Genomic DNA, 19459 nt, shown 5'->3' on the forward strand with positions numbered 1-19459 from the left:
CTGCAATAAGGATGAAATGTGAGATAATGAAGCCTCCATATCAGTTATTTACTAGGATGAAAGCTCTCAGCCGGCCAAACACCGGGCACAATTAAAACCCTCAGCTGTTATTAAGCAGACCTCCATCCAAGTCTCTGTCTGTTGGACGGAAATCTGGGTTAATTTATTAACAGCCCGAGATACGATTGTACAGTCTATCAATGCAAACAAAGGCCAAGATGGCGGCGCTGTGCCTGTGGTGTCGCTTTCGGTTTCGCCTTCCCGCCAAGCGGCCCGTTCCGGTCGCAGGGAGCCTTTCCCAGAAGTCACGTGGTGCAGCGCCGCCTCACAGCGCCGTCACTACGCATGCGCAAAGCACCACAGCGAGTCCCAGAAGAAACGCGGAAGAAAAAGTGAAGGGGGCGGGGCTTAGGGCGGCACCGCGCGTGCTCATTGGCCCGGGCGGTGTGGGCCGGGCTCCTATTGGCCCTGCGGTGTATCCCCATGGCCGCGGCCGGGAGGGTATTTGTGGGAGCGGGGAAGGGGAGAGAGCGGAGCGGGACGGGTAGTGCCAGCGGGTGAGTACGGGATGGGGTGGGGGTAAATTAGCATCTGATCGCCGTTATAGCCAGCTGTGAGCCTTGGAACCATAACCTGGGGGGTAGGAGAAGGCTGGGGGGGACCTGAGAGCGACCCGCTCTGCGAAGGAAGGGGATATGCTCTTCAATAGGGTCTGTTGTGATGGGATGAGGGGAGAGATTGGAGCTGAATACAGAGAGACAAAACTGCTTCTAAAGAATCTCAGCAATATCAACCCTAATATTCAAGCCAAAAATCATATACAAAAAGAGAAAAGAATCAGACTCACCCAGCTGATGAAGGGGCTCCCTGGCAATGCAGCACTCCTATACGAAGCAGCCCAGATCCAAACGATGCTCTCTCTTCAGTGGCTGGTATTTATATGAGCCATAGGGCTCCACTCTCAGCCCACCCTCCTGCTCAGCTGGGAGCACAGGTGAACACTGTCTGTACTCCCTTAGGCAGACACAGCCCTGACCTATCAGCTCCCCTGTAAGCAACTACAGTACAGTCACAGTGCTGATACTGATTGAGAAAGGAGCGTGTATGGAGGGTAAAAAACGCAGCTTTTCATAGGGAAGAGTGTTTGAAGTGTTGACTGACTTCTGTTGATGCAATTAACAGTCTTAATTGGCAGCTTTTGGAATTCAAAGCAGCGCAGAAGATGTTAAGTGATGTTTTGATCGTTCAGTGATTCCATTTCACCTCAAAACAGAACGTGCTTCTGTTCCAATTTCCTTCCGTTTTACCGTGACCTCCAGATTTATGGGTTTAATGAAAGCCTGGAATGAGTCATTTTGCACCACTTCAGCTCTAACGGTACCTTAAGCTGCTTTTATTCCCCGCTTCCCAGGATGACTCAGTGGTATCAGCTACAACAACTGGACTCCAAGTTTTTGGAGCAAGTTCACCAGCTGTACGATGACAGCTTCCCTATGGAGATCAGGCAGTACCTGGCACAGTGGCTGGAAAACCAGGATTGGTAAGCATAGAAATTGACCTTTGGGTTATAGGATAATAAACGTTACACAGAGAGGGACAGGTGGCAGCAGAGTACTGGGGAAGAAAGCTGCTAGGGACGTGGGGACACCTATGCTGGTAGGATGCTTTGAGAGCTGTGCAGCTCATAGACTTGAGGAGGGGTGGGAATCTAGTCTGTGTAGGGGAGGCCTGATGTCTAGAGTAACAATTGCCCCACTTAATGTTTTCTTTAGTTAATCTCAACCAAAAGCAGGTGTTTTAAGGCAGTCAGTTTGCCTGGCACCTCAGGCTCTCACCATTCACAGACTCAGAACTGTTTTCCAACGTTCCTATGGAGTGTTGTTTAGCACTGCATGGTGTGTGTATGCATCAGGGTCACTTCTAGCTTCCTGATGCACATGGAAAGGGTCAGTGATGTCACACAAAACGTGGCAAAGGCAGCACAGAAGAACAGCAGTTCTCTATTGAGGAAAGTGAAGCAGAAGGTGAGAGGATGAGGCTGACGTGTTTGAAAGCAGTTCTTCCTGCTCACGTATATTACAACTGGAGCTGGGGATCAATACAACGTTCTCTGTAGTGCATTTTGAGTGCTGGTTGAAAGCATTTAACACAAGCATGCTTGCAATTTATTCTAGGGAACACGCGGCCAACAATGTGTCATTTGCTACGGTGCTATTCCATGACCTGCTGTCACAGCTCGATGATCAATTTAGCCGATTTTTGATAGAAAACAACTTCTTGCTGCAACACAACATAAGGAAAAGCAAACGTAATCTTCAGGTATGCCCAGGCACGTGTTTAAATACCTTTGGTGCTGGAGTTGGATGTCCCCAAGCAGAATATTCTGCCCTGAGGGATTTTCCAGAGAGTATTCGAGAGCCTTAATTTAACAAGTCAGATTCCAAACGTGACTCCATTTTTATTTTAACTTGGCTATGGTTACAAAGTTACTTTCATTAACAGTACAAGTTATGGTTTCTGAGAACTCAAAACCAGAAGTTGCTGTATGCAAGGGTCTGTAATAGGAGCATGCAAGGAGCATGTAATTGGAGTACCTTAGGGAATGCAGCTTTGCTTACCCCAACCCTTCCCAGAGCAGTTTCTTGTCTCAATAAATCACTGATGCAGAAGAAACACAGGAGAATAAATCCTTAAACATAGCTACAGAACCACAATAAAAAACAGGGAATCTGTCACTTGTGTACATCACATTATTCTGACAAAGAAAAGGATGAAGCAGTGGGTAGTGGATAGCACTGCAGAATCTATTTGTGGTCTCCATTACTTCCCTTGTCTCTGTGTTCCCAAGTGGCAGCAAATGTCCCTTCTTTATCTTCCCAAGTGAAAGCAGCACCTGTCAAGCTATAACTCCTCTTTAAAAACTGCAGCTATGCCTCCAAGGTGTGGAGGTGTGGCTCTCAAAGCTGTCTCCAGCACTACAGTGTAAAACAGCTTACTCTGTGCCTTCTTACAGTAACATCTCCAGCCCTATGTCATTGTTACATGACAAGTCCCATCAACTCTTTGTACCCTAACAAAACAAAGTAATACACCAAGCAGAGAAACTGCTTCCTAGAGCTGGCTACAGTCCATGTAGTCTCAAAGCAAGATACAACTCGGGCTTAACCCGACACATGTTATTCTTGTCAGTTGATTTAATGAAATACAAGAGATTACACGTATTAAGTTTAACAATAGCCCATGTCTAACACCAGGATAACTTCCAAGAAGACCCAATACACATGGCAATGATCATCCACAACTGCCTGAAAGAGGAGAGGAAAATACTGAACAGTGCACAGTTGTCTAATCAGGTAAGTTAGTTTTGAAATGTCCACTGCAGTCGTGTCTGCCCTTTCCTATTACTTGGGATACCAGCGGGTTTGAGTAGCGTGAGCTATTCAGATGGGAAAGGGCCAGAAAGTGATCTTGATTCTTCCTTCCTTTTCCATTTTACTCTTGATTTACTGTTTATTGAGCAGCTGAGCACTAGTGGGTCTCTGGACTGCCTTGGAAAGTGATACTACTCTTCCTTCCCAGCTACACTCAATTTTACGTTTATGTTTTAAACTGAACTGCTGAGCCATAGGCAGAGCGTATTCTTCTCCTCATCATTATTTTGGCAGTGCATCTGTTTGGATTTTCCCTTCCAAGAACTGTGTTGCAATAAAAAATTCCACAGTTAGAAAAGCCATGTAAACTACAGAGCCAGATCCAACCTGCTAATGAAATTAAATGATACCTGACTGAGCCTGTTATGTTCTGAGACAGAAATTCTTCACTTTGCAGCACATTTTTGACAGTGTTATAGAGAGAACTAAGAGCATTAGAGCACAGGCTTTCATCAGTTATCTTAATGCAGCTGCGTCCAAAATAGCTCCCTTAGATATGCAACTCTGGCAAAGCCATTTCCAGATACTTTCCTCATAGCTGCAGTGCAGCTGGCAGTTTCTGTATTGGCTTATGACACAAAGCACCCAAAACTTCCTTTTCAGCATCCCAGATGTTTCTATTAATAATAATTTTAAAAAAGGAAATAAATCTTCTTCCACATATTGTTGGTGCTACATAAAACACCATACCCTACCCTCTGATTTATTGTAAAAGTTCTTATTTCCCAAAGCAAGCAAACTTAAAAGCACCATAAGAACAAAATAGAGACTCCAGTGTTAGTCAATACTCAGACTGCCATCACAGTCCCATTTCAAGTTACGTTGGGAACCTTTGCCACTTTCTAAGTTGCCTGCATTGGCAAAATAATATGTTTCTAATAATGACACAGTACAACAAAAACCCTGTCTTTGAAATCACTGCAACTCTCCCTGAGAGAAGTCATGCTATGAGCTTCTGAAATGAAACCTTGCAGTACTGAGATCTGAAGGTTTCCTTTAACACGCTGTAGGAAATCAACTGCATAATGCATTACCCTATATGGCAGCTTATCTTGTTCTTGTGCTTCACGCTTTCCTCCCCAGAGCCCAAGTGGTTGAATCTAATATTTAAGGGAGATGCGATCCAGCCTTCAGTGCTGCTGTTTTCCTGGAATATATTTAGAAAACACGTGAAGATAAGCAAGTAAACCAAAAAGGAGTTGTTTAGAAGTTATTTTGTCTGCTTATTCCTATGACATTACATGCAACATCTCCGCATGCTTGCTTTTTCTTCACAAAGTCACTTCTAATAACTCAACTAGGCTGTTTGTCAATAAAAGCCAATAACTGACATTAACTAAATAGTATTTGCTGTTAGTTCAGTCTTGTTTGACTTCTGATTTTGTTCCACTTGCCTTCCTCAGATGGAAGTGGGTGGCGTACAGAACACCATGACTGGGATACTGGACAAACAGAAGGAGCTTGATGCAAAAGTTAAGGCTGTAAAAAACAGTGTTACAGTAAGTATAGTATGATTCCAGCTGTATTTGAAGTAGTGCTTATCAGAATCATAAATGTCAAAGTTTTCAGTGTATGATGTATTCCTTAAATGACAAGTATCATTTTTGGTTATCTACTCAATTATCAGTCAGTAATATTTGTCAAAAGCACTGCAGTATGGATTGGGATTTGGCTACTGTGGCAATATCATATTTCTCATGCTTAAATTGTAGCAGTGAAAACATTTTACCTATGTGGATTATTATGCAACCAATGAACAATTCCTTAAAAGCTCATAAATTGACATTTCATCATGAACTAGAAGATCGAGATTTGCTTTTTTTCTCCTGTCATCAAATCATTGCTTATTGCCATAATAAGTACTATCCCAAAAGTATTTTTTTTTTCAGTGCAATACTCAAGAGTTTAAGAGTTAAAGATGCCATATACTGTCCCCCATGGTAGCTTAGGTTCTCCTTATTCTCTCAACTGGTATGGCCAAGCACTGAGAGCTTTCTGTGTTTTATTATGGACAGATTTTTGTTTGCTAAAATGAGAGAAGCAATGTAACTAGATATTGGCTCACTTCAGAAACACTTCCTGCAAGGGATCTCCAAGGAAAGACATTACTCACTGTACGTGCTTGCTGGCAGGCAGATCCTGGTCAGACAGAGTCTTGCATAATGTGAAACTGAGTAATTGTTCTGTCTTCATTCATGCTTTATAGGATGTAGAACAAGACATCAAGACATTAGAGGATGTACAAGATGAATATGACTTTAAACATAAAACCTTCCAGAGCAGAGGTAATGTACTGAGAACGTATCTTACTGCACACAGTTCATAAGATAACAGAGTTTATTCTTATGTCAGGAAACTTAATTATATATGCAAACTTATTGGTCACATCCCTCCTCCATTCATTCTGCTTTATGCTGAAACCTGATTTCCCCAAGATAGATTGGAAAAGGGAGCATTAAGCCCCACGCTTGCTCTTTGTACTTCCTGGCAGGCAGCGTTTCTCCTTAAGGCACATGGGTGCTTCTAACTTAAGGTCAGTGGGCAGCTGAAGTTGTAGCTGGGGGGACTCTGCATGGGAGCTATCAGCCTTGGTTTTCCTCACCCTTCTTTCCTGTACTCACAAGATCGTATCCTGCTGCAATTTCCCAACCTCAGATTCACAATTTAGACTTGTTTTACAGATTCTGAGCCCAATGGTGCATCACAAGAGGAGTGCAGGAAAGAGCAGATGAATATCCAAAAGATGTTTTTCTTACTTGACATCAAGAGAAAGGTAACAACTTAGTTTTCTCTCAGAAGGGAGCAGCTCTTAGTTTCAAATACTTTCATTGGAATGACACGTCATTCCTATTTAAAAACAAAGAACTTTGCTCGCATATGAAGTTACATCTTGTTCTTTCCATCCTTATTGGAGACCTAGAATTGTGCTGAGCAATAATATTGAGCTGCATCAAACTCAACCAGGTACAGCTCAGAAAACAACAAGAGGAAAACATAGTATCAATAGTCACGCTTTTAAGGCAGAAAAAAAAGCTATCTAAGAGTTGGCATCTATATTTTAGTTAAGCAGATTTATTCATTGCAGTGCTGAAATTTCCAGCCAGCATTAGGAAGTCCCAAGTATACGCTTGAGAAGTATGTAGATAGGATATATTTAGTATCACTACTGAGGAGCTAAATGTTCTTTCTCCATTTAACCTAGCTAATGCTCCAGCTAAGAAGAGGTAGGTGGGTTGGAAGAGCTCCTCTATTGATAGAAAGAAGCTATTAATTTGAAGTCATTGGGAAGTGTCGCAAGGCGAAGCATTACTTAAATCAATAATTATGAATTATCAAGTATTTACTCGATACAGAAAAAATAAACAGGTTAATTTTCCTTTAGGAAGTGGTGGCCAAGATTATACAGCTGTTGAACAACACGGAGCACACACAGAGTGCTCTTATTAACGAGGAGCTGGTGGAGTGGAAACATAGGCAACAGACTGCATGCATTGGTGGCCCGCCCAACGCCTGTCTTGACCAGCTACAGAACTGGTAAGCCTCCAGTCAAGGACAGTGTTGGCCAGGCACTCAAAGTGTGACACATCACCAGACCTGTCAGATATGCCACATGTGCTGATTGTATGTTTTCATTCTGTCAAAGCTTAACTAAAGGGCATTGATTTTACTAACACATCTCCAATGCTACCCATATAAATACAGACCTTAGGAACAGTTACGCTGCTACTGTCTCAGCATCGTTACACTGAAAACGTGCTGGAAATAACAGGACTGTGTCATTGTAGGTTCACCATCATTGCTGAAAGCCTGCAGCAAGTCCGTCAGCAGCTCAAAAAGCTGGAGGAACTGGAGCAGAAGCTGACTTATGAACATGACCCTATCACAAAAAACAAACAAGTTTTGCAGGACCGAACACACAGTCTTTTCAAGCAGCTTATCCAGAGGTAAGAGGCTAGAAAAGCTTTCTTGCGACTGTCTGAATGAGTGGGTCTGGAGTCCTCCTTTCTGTTTGCGTTTCACACGCTCTAACTGGCATTGTCTGACATTGTCCTGAGTTTGTCACAAACATTAAACAACTGTTGTGAAGATTCCTTCCTTTTTTGTTTTTCCAGAGGTTTAGGCTCACGGGAAGGGTTTGTGGTCTGCCATCATTCAAGTTGGGGGGGGGGAGCTTTGCTACAACGTATTTCAATTACAGAATCAAACTCCTGGTCCAGCAATCCATTTCTTGCTTTCAACTTCAACCCTGCAAACTAGCTCAAGTAAACGGATGCAGGAAACCACCCACACCAAGCTATGTCCAAGATAAATACACACTAGATTGTCCCTCCTTTTGGCTCTGGCTGCATCTTTTTTGTCTCCGGTACAGGGAGAGCAGCCCTACCTGTGTCCCGCCTCTATGACTCAAGTTACTGTAGCTGGAATGTGCTACATGTAGCTTCACTGTCTCATTCTTAAAACAGAGTGGGCAGCAGGTTGTGCTGCAGAAGACTCAAGACTAGCAGACACAGAGCAGAGGATTAGATTCACTACATGCCCTCTGTATGGGGACTAGAGCTCAGCTGTCCAAAGACCTGTTCATATACCTTAACTGCTGGTCTCCAGTTAGAGAAAATGGGTATTATTCTTCAGTCAAGAGAAGGTCAACAAGAAAGGACTGTATTAGTCCAGATTTCTTACGTGCAATGAAGCGGAAGGAAATGTCTCAACTTGCCCAAGACTTGCTAATACAGTAGTGAAGCAAGCAAAGAAGGCCACGCACAGACCTGTTGAGACAAAAACTGAATTAATAGGTAAAGCACGCAGTATTACTGGTAAATCCCCATTCTGTTCAGGTTCTTTCTGTATGTAACTTCACATTCCTTAAATAATACATTAAGAAATCAAAGCATTAATCCTGTCTTTCCACAGCTCCTTTGTGGTAGAGAGGCAGCCTTGCATGCCAACACATCCACAGAGGCCACTAGTCCTGAAGACAGGAGTACAGTTTACTGTGAAGCTGAGGTATGTTTTCTGTTTCTCCTTCTTTTGTGCGAAGCCTTTCATTGGATTGGTTTCCTACAGCCTGGAGGATTGTACACCTTACAGGCAGCCCAAGGGCTGAGCTCAGGGAGACAATGAAGTGTGACATGGCAGCACTACGTCTTGTAACACATTTAACCTACAGTCTTTACCCTTGACCAGATGTGGTGATGACTGATTATCTGAGAAACACAAGCAGACAGTAGCAGGTCAGATAGATGCAAGACCATTTGATCATGCAAAATAACTCATTTGCCAGTCTATTTTTATCTCTACATCAGGAGCTGGGATCAGTTGTACAGACACAACCGATTTATCCTGCCACTTTGTCTTCATTGGCTTATACAGAGCAAGCTTGGGGACAAGACACGATTTTGAGCTCTGCAGCTTATTATATCTATGTTAAGCTTTACCTCTCTAGTGCAGCGATCTTTTGCAGTGGTAGTCATTCCTTGTTTTCTTTTCCCCTTCCAGATTGCTGGTGAAATTGCAGGAATTGAACTACAGCCTGAAAGTGAAAGTTCTATTTGATAAGTAAGTTGCATTCCTTTCGTTGCATAAGGCAACGTTTATTTTGACTGCTCAAACCAATTGCTTCTCTTACATGAGAGATTTCACAGTTAACTGTTAGAACAACCAGATTTTCCATATGCAGAACCTTTAGAAGGTTTCCCATTTTTCTTTTTTTGACAGAGACGTCAACGAGAAGAACTCAGTCAAAGGGTAAGTAGCTTCACAGGTATAATGAAGTTGGGTTCTTATAATGATTTCAGGCCCCTGATTGTTTTCTCTCTTTGAGTAGATTCAGGAAATTTAACATTCTGGGAACGAACACAAAAGTAATGAACATGGAAGAGTCGACTAATGGAAGTTTAGCAGCAGAATTCAGGCACTTGGTAGGAGGCTTTTTCTTTTATTGACGCATTTAATTGTGTGGGCAGAGGGTGCGGTAGGAAGCTGACAGTTGCTTTTTATTGAAATCACTGTTTATTTCTGTAAAAGAGGAACTGTTAATTAACATTATCTTCCCTTCTCAAGGTCTTTGGCCTGTTTCAATTGAAATGGAATTGCTTTTGTCATTGAAATAGGGTCAAAAAGGCAAAAAACTCTTTGCTGCCATATGATTTATGCCATAAGGCGTTGGTTGGAGGAAAAGAAGCAGCCTAGGCTTATCATTTTTGCTTTTTCTGATGAGGACTCACAGAAAGGAGAGGATGGAGTAGTCAAAATTCCTTTGAGACTGGAAGAAGAAAACAGTCTAAGAAAGTCACAACCATTTGAACAAGAAATTCAGCGTCTTTAGGCTATACAACACTGGATGTACCAAGCAAGACAAGTGAATTAGATGGGTTCTGTCATTGCAGTAGGAAGGGAAAAAAATCTAAGTCCAGAACTAGTTAATGTAGAAGTCTCTTGGTTATAAAGAAGGAACACTAACAGTTTCCTCAACTGGACAACAAATTCTGAGGCTTAGTTTAATATTATCAATATTTCATCTGATCTTTCCTGATATCGTTCTGCTTCTGTGCCTATCAAGTCTTTTATATGAAGACATTGCAACCTTACGGTACAGGTGATATTTTCACAGATCAATACTTATTAAAAGACTGGAACCAAGTAGGACCAGGCACTAGTGCAGCAAGTTTCCATATAGTTAAGGAACTACAGCACATAAACATAAGCTACTGGCTAAAATTAATATGTGATAGATTTTTGTTTTTGTTTTTTTTCAGCAACTGAAAGAACAGAAGAACGCAGGAAACAGAACAAATGAGGTATGCAGTGATACCTGGTTTGCAAAGCTTTAACACAAAGCCAAAAATACATTCAAATCTTTTAAGACAGCGCTCCATTCAGCCCCATGAAAAAACACAGGGGAGGCTCACGACCTGTACAGTTCAACCCTTCTGGTAAATGCTCTGTGTGGGAGATACTGGCTTATGAGAGCTACTGCCACAACTATGTCCTTCTGAACCCTCCCTCATTGACACTAACTTGAACGGGGGCTTCCCAGTACTTGCACATGTTTTCTGTGGCTTCTGGGTAGCAGCCAAAACAGAGATGCTGAGCAAGCACCCATCCTAACACAAAGTTCAAGGAAATCAGCATTATAACTTGACTGGGGCCTGTAAACCATTTCTGAATTCCAAACAAGGAGCATCCCAGAGCCATTAAACTTGGGAAAGAGCAGTTTCCCTTATAGAAAACCCTACCATCTTGATTTTTCTTTTCCCCTTCATCTCCAAAGGGTCCTCTTATTGTAACGGAAGAACTTCACTCTCTGAGCTTCGAGACGCAGCTGAGCCAGCCTGGCTTAGTAATAGAACTAGAGGTAAGACTTAAATGAAGGAAATGAAATTAACTTCCTCTATGTCACACCTCTATTTCACAAAACCACCCAGCTCCTTCTGCTTTATCACACTGAATTTCTCTCCCCTGCACGTATGTTTTCAATGAAAGAGACAAGGCAACACAAGCAGGGAGTTAGAATGGAAATGGGTTTGTGAGTCATCTAGAGAAGGGCTGCAGCAGGGATACAGAACACTCTGAGCTGTTTCTTATGTATCCTTTTCAGACCACATCGCTTCCCATCATCGTCATCTCTAACGTTAGCCAGCTTCCAAGTGGATGGGCTTCTATCTTATGGTTCAACATGCTGTCTACTGAACCCAAGGTAAAACAAAAACACTTCTCCCCTTCTTGCACATAGAAGTGGCCTGCAAAGCACCTGAAATTGTGTCAGGAATGGAGCTTTCGAGCATTCAAGCTGAAGTTACAGCTTGAATTTGTCTTTACTAACCGTACACTGCATTTTTCCATTCTATTCTAGAATTTGTCCTTCTTTCTAAACCCACCTTGTGCCAAGTGGTCTAAACTCTCAGAAGTGCTGAGCTGGCAGTTTTCTTCGGTGACTAAAAGAGGACTCAACGCAGATCAACTGAGCATGCTGGGAGAGAAACTACTTGGTATGCTTGGTATGGTTTGCTTCTATCGCTAGGCTTTCTGGTTCAACTGAGTGAGCAGGTGGCCTGTTTGAACTGAAGCAAGTTCTATGTGTTTTCTACAATCTATTTTAAGTTTTGACATCCTCTCACTCCTTTTCCCCTTACACAATAACCGCACTGTAGCAATGCAGCATTTTGCTGGTTTTAATACAATCAGAGCTTGCAAAAGAAGGTCAGGTGATGAGAGATCTGTAGTCCAAGCATTGGAGTTTTGTACAATAAGGCAGCTCTGTAATTAGGGCCACTTCTGCCTTTTGAAAAACACTAAACAAGCCTTATTTTTTTTTTATTATCACTTATATCTCCAGTAGCTTCAACTTAACATATGCCCCCATCAAGCAATGCTTACTCTGTCTGCCCACATGTAGTGGGGATATTGAAGCACATACACTATGGAACTACTGAAGTATATCAAATTAAGATATATATATATATATATATTCCAGATTCGTAGTATAGTCTGTAATGGAAAGAATCAGGACCCAAACACGCTCATAGTCTGCCGAGCTGTAGACACTGAGGTCACAGCACAGGGGTTTCTTTGCAGTTTTGGTGCAATTATGAAGCACGATATTAAAACGAGGAGAGGAAATGATTGCAACAGGAACAAGAAGAGCGTAGTTGGGACAGACCCTGGAGTCCATTTCCAAGACTGAAGCCTACACATTTACAAGCGAACAACCTGGTCTAGAGCGAGATGTCCCTGCCTACAGCAGGGAGTTGGAACGAGATAATGTTTAAGGTCCCTTCCAACCCAAACCATTATATCACTATATTATTCTAAGGCAGGAAAACTGTTAAAGATGTTGTAGAGTCTGCTGAGCTCCAACAAAAAAGGCTTATGGCTTCCTCTTTACATGCTCTGCATAACTTTGTTTTCCAAGATGCTCCCATAAGGACATTAACTGATAAATATCAGGTGTAGCACAGCATAGAAAGCATCAGAATTCATTGGCTTCCATTAGGCAAAGCTTGCGTTGCAATCTGCAGCCTGCTTAAATACAGTTTTCATGCAGTCAACTTCAGATGAGAACTTAACAAGTGCTCCCTGTGCTAGCCTTTAAAATACAGTGGCCTTGCTTTTATTTTCCTTCTTCGTCCACCACCTCAGAGCTTTGTTAGCACTCGGGATTTGCTGCTGTAAGTCATTTCCTTTCAGTAATGTATGGATCTTAACCAAAGTCCATCTATTCTGCTCAGGGCCAACAAGGGAAGGATCTCAGGATGGCCTTATTCCTTGGTCAAAATTCTGCAAGGTATGAACTCAGTTAAGAAACTAAGAGGGTTTTCCTGAGCATTCGTTTTGTTTCTTATTCCTGCTCATCCAAGAACTGAAGCCTTTTCTGTATTCTTAAATGAGCACAGTTGCATAAGAGTTAAGCAGTGACACCTGTGGGTACTGTAGGTTCAGGCTGCCTTTTCTTTCTCCCTGCCTCTTGCTAAGGTTCAGTACGCAATTCATTTGCGTCCCTTTGAAGTAGAGGTGGGGTGAAGAAGAAAGGGAAGAAACATGCAAGAACAGGAAACTGATGGCATTGGACCAAAGAGCTTCCTTCCTCTCCAGTTAATACTTATGCTTCCCCATCTCTGACTTTCAGGAAAACATGAATGAAAAAAATTTCCCTTTTTGGCTGTGGATAGAGGGAATCCTGGAACTTATTAAGAAACACCTCCTGTGCCTCTGGAATGACGGGTAAGACCTGAATTCAATTAGCAAACATTAAGCCTCAAACCTTTCGCTTCATGGTAGCATTGTGAAGTTGTGAGGCTGTTTGTGCTGATACCTGGAATCGAATCAAGTGCATCCTGTAAGCAGAAAATGCTGTGGCAAACAAATTATAGCAGCAAGGAAGACTTCACTGGGACAACAACTTAAAGCAAACACATGAGATGAGCGAGTTGCAGGAGGGCTCTGATGACTCAGTTTTTGACCCCTGCTTCTGCTCTAAGCAGATTGTTCCTACACAACGGAGCCTCTTTGTGTTTGTCAGGGAAGGCTCAAGTACAACAATGTGTAATTCATATAGTGATCACCCATGTTAAAACAAAACAGAACAGGCTTCCACAGACAATACTGATGAGCCTCCGGTAGGTGGCAGCTGCCAAACACCCAACTTCACCTACCATAAGAGTCAAGGAGCTGGTCTTGAATAATAAAAAAGTAAGTAGTAGAACTGAAACTGAAAATCAGTTCCTTTTTATACTGCTTTATCAAGCCTTGCGTTCCAGTATTACTGATTTCAGAAGTAACTTCTGCCAAGAACAGGTTTGGTCACGTTTACAACCATACATTTTTAGTGGTCTGTTTGTATTTATCCCTATCTGGAAATCCTATTAACTGCTCGCTCACCATAGGGGATCCCACAGGTCTGCAGGACATACAGCAGAATTGCTCTCGCAGCATTCAAGGGCAGGTTTGATATTAGAACCGCCCGGTTCCAGATGAGTTTGGTCTAAAGCTTTTTTTGTAAGGTTTGTTTCACTTCCAAACACAAAACAAGCTGCTAACAAGAACAGAACACAACTTCAGGGACTCATTTCATAAGCAACTCAATATTAGGAGAACACTTGCCTTTCTTCATGCTCAGGGATGGGAAATCAGAAGACTGTCATGAATGTGCTTTTGAAGCTAAAACTGCTGTTTAGGATCTGACCATGCAGAATGCACAACTTGACTTTTGTTTCCACAGCCTAATTTTGATTAGAAGAGACAGCTTCTTTTTTTCCAGGCATAGATAAACGTTTAGATAAGCCACCAGATAATAGGAAGAGGGACAAGGGGAGCAGTGCTGATTCACAGCTCTTAGAATGCAGCTCCAGCCTGTCAGTCCCACTGCTGCCTTCCCAGCTGCACACAGAACAAAGCTTTCTAAGGGGCTTTAATAAATATTTCAGCTCTTTCAAGTGTAAAAAAGCTTTTTAATTTCCCTAGCTAGACCAATACAGCTTATACTGCACTAGTATATATGGAGATTTTATATTGAAAGGTTAACTCAACCTTTTTTTTCCCCCCTCCAACGTACAGCTGTATCATGGGTTTCATCAGTAAAGACAGAGAACGTGCTTTATTGAAGGATCAGCAACCAGGAACGTTTTTACTGAGATTCAGTGAAAGCAGTAGAGAAGGAGCCATCACCTTTACCTGGGTAGAAGGATCTCAGAATGGTAAGTTGATAACAGGGAACACCTCTGCCTTACAAGAGTACACTGATATCAGAGCTCTGAGTCTTCATGCATTTCACTCTATGAGACAACACAACACACCACCCTAACAACTGCACCCTGCCCAAGCAGCAGGTCACAGACAGATCCACACCTTGTTTGGTACTGCTGATAAGCCTTGCAGTTAGTAGTGCTAATTTTCAATGAGGTTTAATAAGACTTCCCAGATAAAGCTTCTGACTTGAAAATTTCTTAAGCACGGAGCAAGCATGCTGTCTTCCTGCCTAATTGGGTTCCCTAATTAGGTTTAAGATGGAAATCCACACCACTATCACCTCCCTGGGAGATTCCTCTTCCAGGTACTGTTAGCTACAGCTGCATTTGGCCCTCCATACTATTGCTCTCTGCCTCTACTTCATCTTGCATGCATTTTGCCTTTCTGCAGCTCATTCTCCCTCCCATCTGTTCTTTTATTCCCATGTTCTTCCCAAGCAAACGGCACATTCATTTAGGTCATTTTCTTCACAGTTCTCCTTCCTCTAGTTTCCAGGAATGGACAGATGAACTACTTGACACCTTAGTTACCTATACTACTTTTCTCTCACCCTCTTTTAGTGAAGCCTGGAAACCCTGAAGCTGCAAAAATAATTCAACCTTCCTTAGTCCTACCAGGCCTCTCACCTGTCATACAGCTTAAAACAACTCTACCTGCTGGGTGTCAATGTTTTACTTGGATGAACCCAAGGCTGCTTGCAGCTGGAAAAGGGAAAGCACTTAATGTGCTTGAATCAGCTCTTCGTTCTTTCCCTTTGCTGTCCTCACACCCAAGGCACCCAAAAACAGAACAAGGATAGGTGACAAGATTGGAAGCTTTCAGGAAGGCTTCACATGTCTCTTTTTTCCCCCCATAAGAGCTCCTCTGTGGCATTTTAGGATCAATCTTCCTAACAGGCAGTGAAGTTTGAACGTCATCATCTGACAGAAGGTTGCAGAGGAAGCACAGCTTAAAGCCTTTTGCTCACCTGGCTTCTGCCTTTTTTGGAGTATCTGCAGCTTTTCTGTGAAGTCATGGGAAGAATAAAGACCTCACAAACCAACTCTAATTGTAATGTATCGTCTCCTCTGTAGAGCCCCAGTTCCACTCAGTAGAACCCTACACCAAGAAGGAGCTCTCTGCTGTTACCTTCCCTGATATCATTCGGAACTACAAAGTGATGGCGGCTGAAAACATTCCTGAAAATCCACTGAGATTTCTGTACCCTGATATTCCCAAAGACAACGCCTTTGGCAAGTATTACTCCAGGCCCAAGGAGGGTAAGTGCTATAAGGGGCTCGTGTTGAGTGTTCGTTCTTGAGATACTTGGGCACTGAATCATTTCCATGGCACAGAAAGAAGAGGCAACAGTGGGACTGAAGATCTTGGTGGCCTGACCCACATTGAAGTGCTGCTCAGCTGATAGCTGACAACCAGCAGCTGCACTTCAGTGGGTTAAGGAAAGGTTATTAGAGAGGAACACAACTAATGAGCTCAGGAACCAAGAGCGTGATTATCTGTGGCCTCTAATGTGGTTTTATGTTTGCCTGAGATATATTTCAGAAGAGTAAGTTCTCACTAACAGCTGGTGTATATATATATATATATATAATGGTCACATTTTAGTACTACACCACACTGATACTGGGGCCAGGTGGGATACATCGATACAACTACACAAAACTTTTAAGGGAGGCTGTTTCAATAGTGGAAAAGCAAAAATCTACCAAGAAATGAATTAACCATAGTGCCACAAAATGCATAAGAGAGACATGTGTATTGTTTGGTCCCTAAGCTGTATTTGGTACAACAAAGATAGCAGCACGAGGTTAACTTGCTCATAAGAAAAACAAGCCATTTGTTTTTTTCCCTTTTTTCTTGAAGCCCCAGAGCCTATGGATACAGATGCCCCCAAGGGAAATGGCTACATCAGGACCGAGTTAATCTCCGTATCTGAAGTGTAAGTGCTCACATAAATGCTGGAGTTCTAGGAACCAAGCGTGACTTTTTCAGCTGTGGTTTATCTGTGTTTATAACATTCAAGGTGTAGGTACCACTAACATATCTTTCCTCTTTGAGGATGTGATCAGCCCATGTTTGTGTACTATGAAAGATGAAGCAATTAATATTTTAAAGTAAACAAACATTAAAAATAAAGACACAAAATAAAACCCAAGGTGAAATATTCACAGGTAGGCTAAAGGTTATATACAGACAGAAGATTCAGACTCACCCAGCTGATGAAGGGGCTCTCTGGCAATGCAGTACTCCCACACAAAACAGCCCAGGTCCAAAAGATGCTCTTCTTTCAGTGGTTGCCTTTTATATGAGCCGTGGGGCTCCACTCAGCCCACCCCTTCTGCTCAGCTGGGAGCACAGGTGCAAACTGTTTGTGCTCCCTGGGCCAGACACAGCCCTTCACCAGGTGCTCCATCACCACTTCAAGCCCTGACAGCTCCCCTACAGTTAATGGAATATCTGGACTCAGAGGCAGAGATGGTAGCTCAGCTGTGCCTCACTTATTTAGTGGTGGTTTCTCTCTCTTCTCCTATTAGCCACCCGTCCAGGCTCCAATCTCCAGAGAATCTGCTGCCCATGTCTCCTGAAGAGTTTGATGAGATGTCTCGGATGGTGGACCAAGCAGAGATTGACACAGTGGTAAGTACCACAAAGCATCCGTTTGCAGGAGGATTGAGCTCCGTTTCCATCTCTCATTTCCACTCCCCACCCCCTCCCCATTCAAATGTACATCAGGCACTTCATACAGGGTAATGCTTCAAAAACATTTCACTTCAAAGGTGTAAGAGAAGCTGGGAATCCGCATTGGATTGCTATGGGTTGGTCTTTCCACTTTTTTGCGCAGCATCTGCTGTGTTCCTCCTCCTCCTTATAGGGAAACAGAAAAGGTGGAAGGAATAAAGTTGTAATCTTTGGTGTAGTGTTTGGGGAAGGGAGAAGTGCTGGAGAAGGCCAGATTCGGATCTCGATATATCTGGGGAAGACTTTCTAGTGCTCTGTTGTTAGCAAACAAAGCAGAGCGTTAGGGCTTTACTCTGCTTGCTTAGTTGACCTGTGCTTTCCTTGTTGCAGATGTGTTCAGCATACACGGCGTAGAGGTAGAGCTTTTTACTGCACCGCTAACGCAGCCGATCAGCTTCTGCACCCTGCTCTCCAGCTGGGCTTCAATTCTTTGGGAAGTCTATGCGTAATTCAAAGCACGTCAGTTTCTCAACCTGAAAGTCCAGTAGCCATTTCTAACCAGAGGGAAATATAAGCACTATTTGAATAGCCCCCGTATGTGCACCTGTTTAATTCGAGTTGCATTAAACAATTTGTTACTGACAAGACGCTGTACCAACGTGCAGGAAGGAGAACAACGGGAACAAGGGATCCGCAGGAAAGAGAGGAGAGAAACATGCACTTCAGTCTGTTAGTTGAACATCTAAAGTAGTTGGCTGTATACAACAGGCTTCAAAGGAAAGCTCGTTCTTTTGCAGAGGTTCTATTCAGAAAGCCTTCACCTGCTGAGCAATTGCTTCTGAAGAACTTTGAGTTTCCTTCTGCATCGCAAATGAAGGAGCAGATGAGCACTGCAGGTACGCACAACAGCAAGTCCGTGTGCTGCTGCAGTTGGTTCTGGCTTTCTTTCATACAAACATGGCATGCTGCTCTACAGGAGAACATCAGCCAAAAACCATTATCTGTATTTCAGTTCTGCTTGTTTTCATGGTAATGGCTTCTTTGGTAGGAAAGAGCACTTAAGACAATTGATTAACAACTCACTGCTAACAGGTGAGGTTGTCTTAAACAGTGGATCTCTTGGACTAAGAACATATATTAGTCCAGGATGCTAATTAGCACATAGGCAATCATAAGGGCTCCAGAACGCTGATGCTGGATCCCATATGCTTAAGCAGAGTTGCTACTGCAGCTCCTGAGCCTGCTGCCGTCCATTGCCACCGTGTGGGAGCCCAGCACTGCAGTGCTACTTTGCTGCCATTCAGCTACACCAAATCAATACACTGATTCTTACATAAATAATCATCCAGTTCAATTTGGGGTTCTGCCCAAAAAGACCTACGTGACCCCTGGAAAAGCTCGAGGGAAGCAAAATGTGAAGGACCTAGTACAGTGTATACCTATAAGATGTTCCTACACTTTCTTATTTCTTTGTGTCAAAGATTGCTTAGGTTTAACAGTGAATCACAACAACCAGTGACCACATGTTACCGTGAATAACTAAGTGCTAAATTTCTTTAGTGAAACAAAACCAGACGTGTCTTTCTTAGCCCACACCTCACACCCACGTTTTACATGCAAGCTTGTTTTCATTACTTTTAAACCCCAATGAGGCTTTCTTATGAGATTGCAAGCAGTGGCCATACATCAGCTTTGCCTCTATGGGGCCCTCAGTCCTATGAGCGTTCCTCCCCGTTATTTCCACTCCTCCCCCAGGGACTGTTGTTGTGGTGTATTAAATAAATGAGGCTATCTACTGATGCTTGTCCTTTGTGTGTCTTGGCTCTTCCTTTAATGAATCTGATGCACCTGTAACTGGTAAACTGTACACACAGTAGACAGAGCTCATGTGCTTAAGGCAATGTAGACGCTTTTAACCCAATGCATGGCTACACGTCTGTCTGCGTTAGAGTTTTCAGAACAAAGCTGTTCATTTTTTTTTTCTTTAAACAAACTTCAGTAGAGTCTACTTGGATTTCTAATTGGAGTTAAGCAGTAATTAGCCAAGACATAACCTTTGTGTGACATCAAGCTGGCCCACTGCTACATCACCGTGCTCTGCAGCC

At 42.8% G+C, this 19459-nt stretch overlaps 1 protein-coding gene and 1 long non-coding RNA gene across 7 annotated transcripts; one reads left to right on the forward strand and one right to left on the reverse strand.

Annotated features, from left to right (window-relative positions):
* The first annotated feature begins 430 nt into the window (after window positions 1-430).
* Window positions 431-19161, forward strand: STAT1 (signal transducer and activator of transcription 1). 3 transcript variants are annotated; one of them, XM_015867636.1, is made up of 24 exons: window positions 431-557; window positions 1412-1540; window positions 2175-2319; window positions 3255-3353; window positions 4835-4930; window positions 5638-5716; window positions 6113-6204; window positions 6814-6965; window positions 7217-7375; window positions 8343-8435; window positions 8928-8987; window positions 9147-9176; window positions 9256-9349; window positions 10187-10228; window positions 10702-10785; window positions 11029-11127; window positions 11284-11428; window positions 12659-12714; window positions 13057-13151; window positions 14484-14623; window positions 15749-15934; window positions 16539-16614; window positions 17210-17312; window positions 17745-19161. In XM_015867636.1, exons 1-24 carry the CDS (start codon window positions 484-486, stop codon window positions 17766-17768), a joined length of 2352 nt encoding a protein of 783 aa, XP_015723122.1. In that variant the 5' UTR covers window positions 431-483; the 3' UTR covers window positions 17769-19161. The 3 variants fall into 3 exon arrangements, with proteins under 3 accessions (XP_015723122.1, XP_015723124.1, XP_015723123.1); XM_015867637.1 differs by having other exon boundaries at window positions 484-557; window positions 11284-11419; XM_015867638.1 differs by lacking the exon at window positions 9147-9176.
* On the reverse strand, window positions 3360-17211 carry LOC107316326. 4 transcript variants are annotated; one of them, XR_001556290.2, is made up of 4 exons: window positions 16888-17211; window positions 8112-8197; window positions 5545-5629; window positions 3360-4578 (listed from the first exon to the last, which is right to left on the reverse strand). It is a non-coding gene; the product is annotated as an uncharacterized LOC107316326 (long non-coding RNA). The 4 variants fall into 4 exon arrangements; XR_001556289.2 differs by having other exon boundaries at window positions 7136-8197; XR_001556292.2 differs by lacking the exon at window positions 16888-17211 and adding an exon at window positions 8867-9258.
* Window positions 19162-19459: the final 298 nt, after the last annotated feature.

Source organism: Coturnix japonica, chromosome 7 (genome assembly GCF_001577835.2).
Source record: "Coturnix japonica isolate 7356 chromosome 7, Coturnix japonica 2.1, whole genome shotgun sequence".
Classification (NCBI taxonomy): Eukaryota; Metazoa; Chordata; class Aves; order Galliformes; family Phasianidae; genus Coturnix; species Coturnix japonica.